Below are 15713 nucleotides of genomic sequence, written 5' to 3' on the forward strand. Positions count from 1 at the left end.
CTGTGAATCTTTTTTTTTTTAATATGAGGAGCAAGTATTGAAACTTTCCAGTGTAACCACATTGAATTAAAACCCAACCTACAGAAACCAGAAAGAAGATATAAGTTCCTTCAACACTACGTGGCCAGGAAAAAGATAGATACAGTCTGAGACACACAGGTCTTCTTTAATTTTTTTTTTTAGACCGTGGACTTGCTAGTTAGGTTTCAAAAGTCACTAAACATGAACCACTGTGGCACAGTCTGAAGCAAATGGTGGAAAGAAATTACACTGAATTAATCTTCATCCAAATAACTCCTGATGGCTCCAGGAAAAGCAGCACTGTCATGAACTTGATTTCGGTACCCAGTGGGGACAGGTGATACATTCTCCAGATCCCCTGTGCTTTGCGGTCACCTCTTTCTTAGCATTCTTAGCATGGTTCCTTCTCGTCCTTGCTGGTCCCCCTCGTTCCTCTCTGCCCCTCTTCACCTCTTCCTCCTCTCCCCAAGAGCCAGGATTGCTGACACCCTCACCCGTCTCAAAGCTGCGTCACAAATGACACAACTTTAAACTAGAATTTGAATCCAAAAGGTTAATTGCACCGTTTCGTAGTCCTGAATTTCACCCTCTGACTTAGCGAGGACAATTAACATTTGCAGATCTGGTTTTGCCAAGATGCTGCAGATGCTCTGAGGTCTTTTGTGACGCAAAACAACCCTAAGTCTATTTGAAAAGTCTGCAGCTCACTGATGAAYAGCGCTCTGAACCGGCACGAGTTAATCTAAACCCACTGGTCTGGGCAACCCTTCAATAAAAACACCCATGCACAGACGGAAGTACCCAGTCAGCAAGGTTTCTGCATGCACAAGACATAGCACATGAGCTAGTTCAACAAGCAAAAAAATAATGTCTGCTAACACAGTTCATTATCTTGATAAAAATGTCCTTGATAAAAATATCTGGAACAATTAACAAGAAAATATTAATCAGAATTAAGGCTTTTAAGAGCACCTATGTAATTTAAGGAGGGAGAAAAAATCTAAAATAAAGCTCAAACTRTAGCTAGAACACACACTATGGAAACTTCAGAAATTCATCACTTAACTTTAAGATATAGAAAATGGAAATGCAGAGTGGAGGTCCCCAGCAACTCAAACTCCACCTCTTTAAGACATGCAGTGATTAAAGTATCTAATGTATGTGCTCCCACCTTAGTTGATTTTCCTTTTTAAAATACAAGGATTCAAATTCCAGGTCTCCTACAACTCCTTAGAGCTCTGTCACTGAATTAAAATTGCCTGGAGAGCTCTACTGTGTAATTAATGAGGGCTACATTTAGATTTTCTTTCACACCTTCAGTGATTTTAAGATCTCTGCTTTTGTGGCATCTAGAATATTGCATCAGAAGAAAAATCAACACAGGAATTTTCTCAGCATTATTTATGCTTACACGTAGCCAGCACTACCTACTATAGCATGTATTTGCTTACCGGTATCTGTGCACAAATATACCCTTAAAAATAGAGTTCATCATATTTTCAATTTCATCTTGGTTTTCTTGTAGCTGGAGAAAAAAAAGAGAGAGCAAATAAATACAAAGGTCACTCATCCTAATTTATCACTTGTCATTATCATTTGGCATTATTCTTTACTGTAATACTGTTGGGAAACTACAGAATACCCCTCAAAGCTCTCTCAAATAGTGTTGATCAGCAGCAGAACCGAAGCTGGGTACTGAATGGATGAGATGCTAATCAAGAAGCTTCTCCAAAGAAATAAGTCTTCATTAAAGGGAGTGTTTCATCACATGCACAATGTTTAAAGTGAAGCGTTTCTTTGCTTTAATATCCTCATAGTTCCCAGCTAATAAGAGCACACTGTATAGCTATGATGGAGAGTTCACTTTGCACAAATAAATTTCCTTACACATCCTGAAGGAACAGCTTGGAATCAGCTAAAATATTCTTTTCCCACTGGYTGAAGAGGATTGGGTTAGGAATTATTTAGGCAAATTGGACACCTATAGATCTACAGGTCTGTATGGGATGCACCCAAGAGTTCCGAGGGAACTGGCAGGGGTTACTGCTCAGCCCATCTCCATCATCTTGGAGAGGTCTTGGAGAGCAGGCGAGGAGAGCATGGAAGAAACCAACGTTACTCCAGTCTTCAAAAAGGGTGAGAGGGATGACCCAGGAAACTACAGGCCAATCAGCCTCAACTCCGTTCCTGGAAAGGGGATGGAGCAGCGCATCCTAGAGAGCATCCCTAGGCATGTCAAAGAGAAGGTGGTGATCAGGAGTAGTCAGCACGGATWCACCATGGGGCAGTGATGTTTGATGAAACTGATAGCCTTCTATGAAGGATGACTGGCCACCTAGACGAGGGGAGAGCCGTGCACATTGTCTACCTTGACTTCAGCAAGGCTTTCAACATTATCTCCCATAACATCCTCTTGGGGAAGCTCAGGAAGTGCAGACTGGATGGGTGCACAGTGAGATGGATTGAGAACTGGCTGGAYGGCAGAGCTCAGAGGGTGCTGATAAATGGGACCGAGTCCAGTTGGAGGCCTGTGGTGTCCCCAGGAGTCAGTCCTGGGCCCAGTGCTGGTCAACTTGTTCATCAATGACCTGGACGAGGGCACAGAGGGCACCCTGAACAAATCTGCAGATGATACCAAGCTGGTGGCCGACACTCCGGAGGGCTGYGCTGCCATTCRGAGGGTCACGGACAGGCTGCAGGTTGGGCAGAGAGGAACCTCATGAGATTCAACAAGGACAAGTGCCAAGAAGGCCAATGGGCTCCTGGCTGCATCAGGAGGACGTTGGCAGCGGGGCAGGGAGGGGATCCTGCCCCTCTGCTCAGCTCTGGGGAGGCCAAACCCGGAGCAYTGGGSRCAGCTCTGGGCTCCCCAGGACAAGGGGGACGTGGAGCTGCTAGAGAAGGTCCTGTGGAGRGCAACAAAGATGATGAAGGGASTRGAGCATCTCTTATATGAGGAAAGACTGAGTTGGGCCTGCTTAGCCTGGAGAAGAGAAGTTTGAGAGGGGATCTGAACAATATGTATRAGTACCTGAGGGGAGAATGCAGGGAGGATGGGGCCAAACTCTTCTCAGTGAGAGTCAGTGATAGGACATGAGGTAACTGGGTACAAGTAGAAACCCAGGCAGTTCTATCTGCATGTGAGGAAGAMCTTCTTTACTCTGAGGGTGCCAGGGCCCTGGAACAGGCTGTCCAGGGAAGCTGTGGAGTCTCCTTCTTTGGAGGTCTTCAAACCCACCTGGATGCGACCGGGTGCCCCGTGCTCTGGGTGTCCCCGATCGATCAGGGAGGTTAGACTAGATGATCTGTGGAGGTCCCTKTCAATCTCAACCATTCTGTGATTCTCAAATTTTCATTTTTCTTTTTTTTACTGTGCTAAATAAATACAGTTTAATTAGATAACAGCACACGGCTTTGTTACGTTTCACAACAGCCTGCTCTGGTTGCGGGGGCATCACCGTGCTCAGCACCATCTGCCATCAAGGTGCTTCTACGCGTCAAAACAGAACGCCACAATGCTGCCACATGTATGTTTTTCACATTTGCAGTATGGAAGAAACAAGAGTCTTGCCTGTACAGATATGCATAAAATAAAAACTRTGTATTCATGGGCAATAACGCTTAGCACATACAATATCTCAAAGCCAGAGGGAGAATCATGAACATGAAGTTTTGACTTCCTGCCCTTTCACCAGAGGGTTGGTATTTTCCAAGCACTGTTTATGAATATTCAAGAGTATCTCCCAGGCAGGATCTCCAGCCACRGGCAGCAAGGCCTCTCAGCGCCCAGCATGCGAGGTGGCGCAGGCCCTGGTTTACAAGCAGGAAAATGAGGCATGGAGGATTTGACCTGAACTGCCAACTGCCTCACAAGGAAAAAAATTCCAGAGTACAAGGGATGATGTGCATAGGGAAAAGTTGGTCACTGTGTGCACCAAAGGCTTGATACCCCAACAAGCACAGGGGAAGAGAGAGCTTCAGGAGAAGGAGTTTCAGCATCAGGTCAACCTGTGATTAAACCCTCACCAAACACAGTGGAATCCATGAAAGAAACAGACTTTCTGATCTGATGTTGCTGCCGCTTTGCAGGTCACAGGCAAATGCCAATGAGACAAGTGTGCARTGTATGTATACACTTACACAGTAAGACACAATACTTAAACATATTTTAGCTTTAATAATGAAGTAACAGCTTCCTCAGAAATGGGTATTTTCTCCAAAACTGTTATTGCTTTCTATTCTTTCAACATACTCCAAGTTTATACGTTATGTACCTATTGAGACCTGAAGGGCTTAAGTTCAAGCATCTTGAGAGCAAAATTCTGCCTCTGGCTTCCTGTTCTTACCCATSCAAAGGTCATATAGCATTTCCCACTCCTCCGACCACATAGAAATGAGGGAAACATTCTCCTGTTGACACTGCAAACCTTGTGTGAAGCTCAAAAAGACAAACATAACAAGCACAAAATTTGAATTACTACTCGCAACTACTAAAAGCCATTATTTTCTATCTTTTGGCTGAGCATTTTACATCTATCTTCCAGCTTAGCTCAAAAAGTCATTAACTGGAATGGGAGCAGCGCATGGGAATGGGAGTGCTGTCACACAAGGTATGTAGACAGTGACAGGAGAATGAAACCCTTCAGAGAAAACTTTCCATCTTTTAGGATTAATTTCCTGTAGCTACCTTCTGTACTACATCTACAGAACTTTATGGAGACAAATATATGCTTGTATATTTGCTTATGAGGGTCTACTATGGCACTACATCAGAAGAATCAACTAAGAAGGTGCCAGCATGGAATACCGTTGTAAATTCAACATATTGTAACATGGGCAACAAACAGCATTATGCTAGCAATTCTTATACAGCACTAAATCTACTCTACGCAGGCCCTTTACTGTGCTTACGATCCTGTACCTGAGCACTCATTCAATCACTACCATTGCTCTCAGCAAGCTTGGCCCAGTARTTGTGCTCAAACTATTTTATGCTTTAAAACTCAAAATGAAGGTTAATAGTTCATTATCATTAGGAATATTTTCCTTGCAGTTTGGGCGGGAGAGATGCTTCTTGCTTTTTATTTTACTCTATTATTTTCAAGAATGGARAAGTCCAAACAAAATGGTACTAAGCATCATAGTGGTAAAATAAGAATAAAAATATATAATTGTAATTATCTCCAGAAAAAGACTATTAAGTCAGGCAATTTAGAATTACAAGGAAAAGAATCCAAGGTGCCTATGCGTAAGGTACCTAGACATTCCTCATTTGCCTTAACAGTATATAACATATACTTATTTTCCTTAATATCAGTGGAGAAAATATGTTCGAAAATAATAGATTTAAATTTGTTCTTTTAAATGTAAGTCATATATGCTACGATTCTGTAATCCATCTTGTGTTTTTCTGCGCTGCATCTTCACAGATCCTGGCTGTTTGGCTGTATTATGCACCCATTTCCTGCTTCTTGTCATCTTTAGATTGCTTTTAAGTACGTTTTTAAAAGCAAGGTTCCTGAGATATACTTCTTTATTTTGGGATGAGTACAGCAACCTTCTAATGGTTTTACTCACCTAATGTTAGACTAGTACTTACTAAAATGTCTTCACTTGTCTCCCTAGCTTCTTCTCCCTGGGACCAGCTCCTATAGTCCCACTCCAGTGTTTCTTAGAAGTAGCTACAAAAAGCAGTACTTAGTAATTATTATTTAGCAATAACTGCAGTGATTAAGGGCAGAAATGAGCAATGCAGTGAGCGACTACAGGTGATTCTCTCCTCAAAATCTTCTTGCCCAAACAGGCTACTATGTACATCTTCAGACTGATTTTCCTCTTCCTTGATCATGTAAATAAGACTGAGAATAGAAAATGCCCTGTGCGTGCCGAACAGCACACTCAAACTCAGGCAGATGGGACAATACAAGATTTTAAACTGTTGCCCAAAGTAATGTGCACAAATCCAACAGCAGAACTAATCTCTTGTTTCTCAYTACCGCAGATCACCTTGGACTTTCTGCTCGAGGAAGTATGTGTGAACTGGGAAAAAAATGCTCAGATTTTCACTTGCCTCTTTTCTTTTCTGAAGCAGCAGCTCTAGTCTTTCATTAGCTCTTTTGCCAATCATTTTGTTTCTCTCAGCTTCGTACTGCCTCTGTGTATTATCCTGATGAATGCTCAGGTTTAAGGCAACGTTCACAAGAGCAGTCATAAGCTTCATAGCTGAAAAGCAAAAGATAGCAGTTGAATATTCACCTGTAGACAGATGATAATTCTTAGGACACTATTAGGATATATGTCTGGGATAACTCACTCTAACCTTGCTACTGCTCAAAGCTGGCAGCCCTGAACATCCCGGGGTGTTTGTTTTGGTTCTCTGAAATAGTTATTCACACTCAGACTGGCTAGCATCGAGGAAAATTACGAACAAAGATCTCGAGAGAACTCCTTCMAGAAGAAATGAAATTCCCAAAGTAAATTTTCATAATCTTTATCAAGACTGAGCTCCACAGTATCACACTGACCTCCGTTCTGCAGGATAGTAACTTTATGAAATTTGCAAAAAAAAAATGCCTGAAGGCAATTTGCAGCATCAAGCAAAGCTCTCACGTTCGTTAAAATAAACAAATAGATGAAGAAAATGCATCTRACCTGTAAAATCATCACTGGGAAATTCTGGACTTCTTCAGTAGCTCCTAATTCTCATTTAAACATTAGTTATACTGGACGTTTTGGCATTAGATACGCTTTGTACAACTAACACAAGAAGCCAGCAGTGCTACAAATATTTGAACAACCAAAGGTAGGCACAATAAACCCAGGCCTTAGCCTTTTCTTATACTTGCTTGGCGTTTCTAGCTACATAATCCATTTTCAACAATGGTATATATTTCTTCTGTGCAACAGGTTTTAGCATCGCACCTCTAAGGCACTGTGCTGTTTCCTGCCTTCTCCATCAAGTCTTTCAACCTTTCTTGAGGTCCTTCTCAATCTTTTTTCAAGGTCATTTCAGGAGCAGTTAAATAGCAACATCTCTTTTGAAAATCTTCCATGCTCAGCTACTTACCAGCTAATGTACTAGTGTGCCTGAAAGCCCGCACCTGGGAGTCTGACAAACCAGTGAGCAGAGAGATCACCGTGTCCATCATGTATTCGTCGTAAATGATGCTGTACTGGCACTGTCGAATGAGCACTCCGATGAACTCGCAGAAGTTGGATCGGAACTTCTTCCACTGCGGCCCGGGCATGGTGAGCGGATAATCACCGCTGTCCTACAGAAAGAGAAAACAAAGACAGCAAGAATTAAGTCTCCCTGTTTAATTTGTTACCATCTGCCTTGTGGGCTCTGCATAGAGCAGAACTGTATCCAGACTTAACTCTCCTCCTTGTGCTGGGCTAGGAGGGGGGAAAAAAGAGCATGGAAGAAATATCTCAAGGTCTTCTAMGGAAGGCCTGTGTGCTTGCACTCCCACCCTACGGTGATAATTGAACAAGTGGTTACCTCTGCCCACAAACCTTGCTTTACTCACATTTACAACTGAGATGCTATCAGAAAGTTAAGACTGCCCCTTTCTGATTTTATTAACTTACCCTTTTCCAAGTGGTTAAACTTGCTTTCTGAATGAAGCAATGGAAACTGCACTAGGATTCCTATACTCCACACAAGTTCATATCCCCGTTTCCAGCAAAAGTTGGAAAGCTGCTGCAAGAACATGAACTTTTAGTTAAACTAAGTTTAGCTCCTATCCAAGGCTACTTTCTCACAGTTCCTACCTCAAGCAATATTGCATTGCAGTTACACTGTCCTCTTGTAATTAAATATACTTTTTTTCCTTTCCCTTTCCAATGAGAAAGTCAACTCCTTGTCATCTGAATTGCGAGCCAGCTCCAGCCTCTGCAGGACTAGCACAATGATGCTCCATCCTGAGTCTCTCCCCATGACAAAATTTCAGTAGCATCAAGATTAATCCATTCGCATACACATTTTTATTGTGCGTTTTGTGAACAACAAGCAGTTCTGCTCCCTTGGGACTTTTCCTATTGCACAGACTGAACCATGTAAAGCCACGAAACTTAACTGTAGAAGACCTGTAATCAAGTAACCTTTTATCTAAACTTCATCAAAAATATTGCCCTGCAGCAAAAACCTACCTAATTTAACTAAACCACAGACATTTCAGTTCTACTAATATAACGATTAGAGGCAGAAAGGCAAACGCTCTGATGTTAGAAATGCAAAATTACAAGATACCTTAATGACCTTACTGTGTCACTCATTGCAACGGTCAAACAGTTTAATCTTAATGATTTTTTTTTTGAACTTTGGTGCCCAATTTTGTGCCCAACTGTAGCTGTGAGTCCTGAGAACTTCAGCAAACCAAAGTGTTTCCCAGTTCACCCACATTTTCGTTCAGATATAAACATAAATATATATAAAAGCACTGTGTATATACTATACCTCATCAAATTCTTCAGTCATTTTCCTTATGATTTCTGCATTTTGCATATTCCTGAACATTTCAATCCTTACAGTGCCTGCAATGTAACAAAAGAACAAAAGAAATTAGCACAACTTGCTCTTGCTGTGTCGAAATATCAATCTCTAAGTTTTTCTGTTGCTAAACTTACAGTTCAGTAATACATATGAGAGAACAAATCACAGCAATGACATTGAAGAACAAATTGATAAAAAAAAATTACCTGTTGAAGAAATGGGTTAACAAAAAAGATCATTTGCCCTGTAAAGTTCTATTAGATTGGGTGTTAGTGGAATTTTCAACCTTTTTTACTCTTTGCAGCCAGCTAGATGTGATGCAGAAGTAGCTGAAGAGACACCCGTGCCGTGTCTGCAGTTACTAAACGTTCTCAATTTTGTGTGCGAAACCAGATGAAGACCAGCCTTGCTCTTCAGCAGCCAGTGCCAGCACTGCTCCCGCCTTCCTGCTGGGGTTGCCCACGGCCAGCAGCTCCGTGCGGAGCCACGGAGGGGCCTCCCTGCCCTGCAYGGCCGATCCACGCAGGTRCCACGCAGAGCGCAGCAGCCCATGSAGCAGAGACCTCCTGGTCTCCAAAACTGAAGGCTCTGCAGGGTTCCGATGAGATGAGCACCAGATCTGGAGCAAGGGCAGCAACTGCATTTACGGGACATTGACATTACAGATTATCCCGTTCCCTGACTTTGTCGGAACAATGAAGCTGGCAGGATTAAAATTTCAATTTGAATTGGACAAGGATTCTAAAATGAACTGCAATAGCAGGAAACAAAAAGCTGTGATAATTTCATACTAAATGCAATCAGTCCAAGTTAGGAAATATTTTTACATCAAGTTACTGCCTGTTCAGTTAAACCATGATCTAATTTCCAACCGTATGACACAAGTCACATAGAGTCAGGCCCTGCTTCATCTTCTTTTCTGAATGGAGGCAAGGCAGAAAAATTCAGCAAACTGCAGAGGTCCAAACCTCCCCCCGGACTTGCAAATATTGCACAGAGAGGTATCACTGCCCTTGCAAAACAACAACTGGATCAACGAGCCACCAGCTGGCTCCAAAACACAAATCAGAAGAGTAGAGGCTCAGCAGCTAACARTACTGAATTAATTCCTGTAAAAAGGCTAAAGAAAGACAGAGTTAAGCGTATTAAATATCATGGAAATGCTTTAATTCCTCTATTTTCTTCCTTCAAAATGAAGCGTTAGGAAGCTGAGCATTTCAAAAAAGAAAAAAAAAAAAACCCACAAATCACCAGATTTGTGAATCTCAGTAGGAGTAGTGTTTTACAGAACTGCTTGAATCTTGATTTCTTCACGTAGTGGTGCTTCTTCAGGTGGTAGCAGTCACTTGTTATCTCTTTCATACCAGACTGTCATTTTAATAATAGTGTCTGAAGYCTATGCATGATGATTTCCATACTTTTCATAAAGAATTACTAAAGTGCTGTATTAATATAAATCAAGGAAGCCTGGAGAACACAACCATATGATAGGTGAAGATCTTTCATCAGCTTTGACATCAGTTCTTGCTGTAGCAATATTTTGTATCTTTCCCTCAATATTCAAGTTTTGTTTCTCCTAAACGAGGTTGCACTGTGTTGATTAGTTTGCAGGGGATCCTTCTCAGGATTCCTAGGGATCCTTCTCAGCTGCATTAAGAGCTTTTCCTCTCGCTGCATATTGTCATCGCTTCTTCTTCTCAATGGTAATACAACTTTCCTCGAATAAGTAACCTTTGTTACGTTATTTTTTTCTATTCCCAAATCTAATTTTATTCAGATCCATTCATATCATCTTTTAATAACCTTAAGCAGCGTTCACATTGTATCTAAACATGTTACTGTGTCAGAAAAAGTAAAAAATCCCCAGTTAAATTCACTTCACTCTATTCAAATCTCCCTCCACCTCAGCACAGTTCTCTTGCAGCCCTCAATCCCATTTCAAATCTATGCAATTTCTTATACCCATATTCAAGGACAGTTGCGTTATACTTAGAGGGAATATTTCCATACCRCACTTAGGAGGTCAGAGCTTTGAACATCACTAGAAAGTTGACAACCTTGGATGGTGATTGCTCTATGGGACTTCAACTGTCCATATTACAATCCACTAATTTTGAAAGTAATRAGCAGATTACTTACATTTACTCAAAAGCAGATCGTTAACTCCTGTTTTCCCAATTTCAACAAATGTTTGTCCACACAAGGACAAACTCACCCCCACTTACCACCCTCGGGAGTCTTAGGACTGCAGGGATTCCTACACACCACCCAGTCCAAACTCTTTCCAAAGCAGTGCAAACTAGACGTATAAGTACATACACGCATGGATACAATCAAGGAGGAAAAGGCACTTGCCAAAGAGTGCTAAAGGCAAGAAATGACAACTCTGCCTGGCAGGGGTGGAGTGAAATTTGACAGAGGGGTTCAAAAAGTCCAAACAACAAAGGCCAACATCTAACGTTCCTCAATGATGAACAGCTCGGATTTGCTGAGGAGRATTCGACAGCAGAATGAAGAGGGAGATAAATCTCCGTGAGCTTATGCAAAGTTTTGCTTTTCTGCTACTACATGTGCTAAGCAGTGAGAAGAGCACTCAGAGGCAAACTGTAATGAATAAAGGAGGAAATACAGGAGGGAATGAAGAGCTTAAACAGGGAAATATAGTAAGCTAATTAATACAAAGATGGGAGACTCGAGGGAAAAATTCATTAAATATCACAAGAACAAGACGAAAAAAGAAAGAGAGAGGGACAAAGAAAGCATCACAGAATCACAGAAGGGTTAAGGTTGGAAGGGACATCTTAGAGATCATCCAGTCCAACCTCCCTGCTCCAGCAGGGACATCCAGAGCACATGGCACAGGGTGGCATCCAGGAGGATTTTGAAGACCTCCAGAGAAGGAGACTCCACAGCCTSCCAGGCTCCTGGCACCCTCACAGTAAAGAAGTTCTTCCTCACATGCAGAGGGGGTTTCTACTTGTACCCAGTTACCTCATGTCCTATCACTGACTCTCACTGAGAAGAGTTTGGCCCCATCCTCCCTGCATTCTCCCCTCAGGTACTCATACATATTGTTCAGATCCCCTCTCAAACTTCTCTTCTCCAGGCTAAGCAGGCCCAACTCAGTCTTTCCTCATATAAGAGATGCTCCACTCCCTTCATCATCTTTGTTGCTCTCCACAGGACCTTCTCTAGCAGCTCCACGTCCCCCTTGTCCTGGGGAGCCCAGAGCTGCCCCCAATGCTCCGGGTTTGGCCTCCCCAGAGCTGAGCAGAGGGGCAGGATCCCCTCCCTGCCCCGCTGCCAACGTCCTCCTGATGCAGCCAGGATCCCGTTGGTCCCCTTGGCCACGAGGGCTCTGCTGCCTCATGGTTAACTTGGTGTCCACCAGGACTCCCAGGTCCCTCTCCGCAGAGCTGCTCTCCAGCAGGTCAGTTCCTAAKCTGTGCTCGTGCCTGGGGTTATTCCTGCCCAGGGGCAGGACCCTKCCCTTGTCCTTGTGGAACCTCATGAGGCTCCTCTCTGCCCAACCTGTAGTCTGTCCACGACCCTCAGAATGGCAGCAGAGCCCTCCAGAGTGTTGGCCACCCCACTCAGCTTGGGATTGTCTGCAAATTTGCTCAGGGTGCCCTCTGTGCCCTCGTCCAGGTCATTGATGAACAGGTTGACCAGCACCGGGCCCAGSACTGACCCCTGGGGGACACCACTAGCCACAGGCCTCCAACTGGACTTGGCCCCATTTATCACCACCCTTTGGGCTCTGCCATCCAGCCAGTTCTCAGTCCACCTCACTGTGCACTCGTCCAGTCTGCACWTCCATGAGCTTCCCCATGAGGATGTTACTGSAGACGGTGTTGAAAGCCTTGCTGAAGTCAAGGTAGACAACATCCACAACTCTCCCCTCGTTCATGCGCCCCATCATCCCATCATAGAAGGCTATCAGTTTCATCAAACATGACCRCCCTTTGGTGAATCCATGCAGTAACTAAGGAATCTCTCATTTGGAATATGGTTTAAATCCTTACTTACAGTCTCCTCCAAGACTGCTTTGGATCCCCCTTCCTTAAAAATATTAACATCAGAATTAGTTGAAATCGTATGTTTTGCTCAAATTAAAACCAGTGCAGCAATTACATCTAGTACCACTGTGTAAGTAATGCAATTCTTTGTCATTTTTAAGGTTTTTCATTGCTCCCTCTTTTGCACCATCAGCTTAAGAAGTCTGGAAATCTAACATCAGAATGTCTTTACCAGAACATGCTACTTCTACAATTGCCAACTTTCTGTAGTTCCCTCTCCCCCTTTTTTCCTCAACTGTATTCTGTATTTCCTCAACTGTATTTCCTCAACTGTATTTGGCTGCTGAAGCAGAGCAACACCTCTGAGATGTCTTCTCTGTTTGCTCCTGGTTCCTCACTTCATCTGTGCAGACGTACATGTACAAAACACATTCTTTTTCTTGTACTTTTGCAATCAAAATTTCCTCCTTTTGCCTTATTTCTCCCTCCACGTGAACTCTCAAGAGTATTTCCTCACCCTTTTTTCCTCTGCTACACAAGAGTGTGAAACAGGTTTTTCAGTTTGCCTTTCTCTCCAGGTTGTGCCTGCTAATGAGATCCCAGGCATGTAATAAAATTATAGGCTGCTAAGAACAGAAATAAGTGAATATTATTTTCCCATTTTCAGTTGCCATCTTATATTGTSCTCAGGAGATCACAGTCTGAAATTCCTGAAGTTTAAACGCCTTTTTCAAAGTGGTGCAATACCTTTGTTCCCAACCAGGATGAAGGGAATTTTGCCTCTTGCTAGCAGCAGACAGGGACCACTGTGGAGTGATGGCTACAAGTCTGAGAAGCAGCTTGTTGCCCCATTTTCCCTCAGGGCACATTAGACACTTTGTAAAAACATTTTTTTTTAATATTCCCCTGAAGGAAAGCTAGAGGATATCCACCTGTGCACTCATTTGTGCATGTTAAACCTAGAGCTAAGCCTGCAGTTTATTGGAAGCTTCTTTCAAATCTTCACAGCTTGGATATCAAACCTGCTCAGTAACATTGCCCTCGGTTTTATAAGTTAATAAGGTCAGAGCCAAGCCAAAGCAAGCGAGCACAACTATTAATACTCCATACTAAAATAATCAAACTCCACTACTAATATGCTGTACCATATTAATTATATTACTGAAATAAGTGGCTCAGATCAGTTAACTTACTCCCTCTGAATGTGTCAAAATTCTTCCCTTCTGCTCCAGTCTTTAGTTACATAGGGGGAAATTATTTTTCCCCCTAAACARCATTATTACATGCCTCTGCAACCACTGAGCTCAGCTTATTAAACTTCCATTCATGCACAAACTGCTAAATCAAAACTAATTCCAACCTTAGTTTTAAACCACTATTAAGGTGATAAGAGGAAGAATTTTGGCATAGTTACAAAGTAATCACTGACTAGAGTTTCTTGAACAGGGAGAACAGTAATACACCCCATTGCAGCACCTGACCCTTCTTCTGGGCCATTTCTTCCTTCTCRGGACCAAGGAGTTCACACCCGGCAGCTACAGCTGCATCCCGGTAACAGCTTGCAAACCACCGAGCCCATCACTGCCTCTCAGTCCCAAACTGGCTACAGGCTCTGGATGCAAATATCCCAGAAAATTAACACTCTACAAGGCAGCCAGGAAGGACACAGGACAACTAGCAAGTGAAAGTTCATTCCTTTCTTCTAGAAGATGTTAGAGCATATTTCTGCCTTTAAGCCATGGTAGAACTTTCTCACACACATTTTAAGYCCTAATTTTCTTATTAAGTTTTGAGCAGAATGACTTTCCTTTATTACTTCAATCTCTCATTCACAGCAGCAAGAAACCCCAATACTACGTTTTAAGCTCTTGCAAAGGGTGATGCTCTGACTCTGCAGCGGTGTGCTTCCACGGCAGATGGTGCCTGGGAAACTCAGCAGACATGTCTCAACGGTATGGTKACTTCCCAACTCCTAGGGCTCCATCCCTTTAGGGCATCAGGCAAACCCAACTACCCAAGACCCAACAACGCTGATGGAAAGCCCAAATAATCACTTGCTCTAAGTTGAAAACTTCCACCATGCTCCTCGCTGAATACAAAGACAGGAAAAGAGATAACGTGCAGGTAAAGAACATCAGTCTTCTCTGTAATGSATCTGACCCTGGCAGTACAGTTAGATGTCAAAATTTCAAGTTAAAAGTAGATAGGTACCATGTGCAGACTGATATAAATACAGAATACAATTCAGCAGTACTGGAGTGAGAGTAGGATGGTGCCTACTTCTCTAAGAGTCCACTATTTATTCCTTCATAATTTTATATGCATTTTATACATACATTTATATACATTTTATTTATATTTATATATTTTATATGACACCCCAGCTGCTCCTTTCCTCTCCTTGTGCAGAAACAAGGATGTAGCCCTGCTTAAGTAATCCCCACCTTTCCCTCTTCAAAAGCAATTACTGAAGTGCATAGCAGCACTACACAAAAAGAAAATCTACGCCTGCCTTGAGACAAGACAAAGAACCACCACTACAGTATCTCCCTAGGGACCAAAACACTTTTGGAATTTAATTCCTATCCTGAAAGCAGCCTGACTCAACCTTCAGCACAGGTTGGACAAWGGACATGAGGAGGGCACTTATAATTACACTACTTGTAATATAGTAAGAAACTGTTAATATCTATTGTATTTGAATGCTTTTTACAGTTACTTCCTATCTAGAGCCAAGATAAAGCCATAAACCCAAATAAGGGCATAATTTGCTAGAAAGCTAGAGTGGTGCTGCCAAAAACATCCATCTGATGTTTTTTKCTTACCTGCTTAGTACAGATGTGGCCCCCAAAGACAAATGCAGAATACAGAAAACAAGCTGAGCCAAAAATAACATCTGAATTGATGTGAATCTCGCTAGTAAGGCAGGAACTGCTCTGAATCATGAACACCAAGAGGTACTTCTTGGAGAAAAAAAACGCAGCAGCGTTTGAGCATCACCACTGACCTTAGAGAGGCTTCTCAAACTTGGAAGCCATGGGACTGGTAGCGTTTTCCAGATCAATATGTGCATAGTTAAATGAAGCAGAAAATAACTAGTACTTTTTAAATCATAGAATCATAGAATGCCGAAGGTTGGAAGGGACCTCAGAGGTCATCGAGTCCAACCCCCCTGCTCA

The 15713-nt window shown here is 42.5% G+C and overlaps 1 protein-coding gene across 1 annotated transcript in view; it reads right to left on the reverse strand.

Annotated features, from left to right (window-relative positions):
• The window catches only part of STAG1 (stromal antigen 1), a 96497-nt gene that overhangs the window by 48881 nt on the left and 31903 nt on the right, over positions 1 to 15713 (reverse strand). Inside the window, exons 5-8 of the mRNA XM_026046540.1 lie at positions 8480 to 8556; positions 7088 to 7292; positions 6092 to 6243; positions 1473 to 1546 (exon numbers count right to left, since the gene is read on the reverse strand). Coding sequence (XP_025902325.1) covers positions 1473 to 1546; positions 6092 to 6243; positions 7088 to 7292; positions 8480 to 8556 — 508 coding nt within the window. The remainder of the gene's footprint in view (positions 1 to 1472; positions 1547 to 6091; positions 6244 to 7087; positions 7293 to 8479; positions 8557 to 15713) is intronic.

Source organism: Nothoprocta perdicaria, unplaced genomic scaffold (assembly GCF_003342845.1).
Source record: "Nothoprocta perdicaria isolate Ctin4 unplaced genomic scaffold, notPer1 scaffold_449, whole genome shotgun sequence".
Classification (NCBI taxonomy): Eukaryota; Metazoa; Chordata; class Aves; order Tinamiformes; family Tinamidae; genus Nothoprocta; species Nothoprocta perdicaria.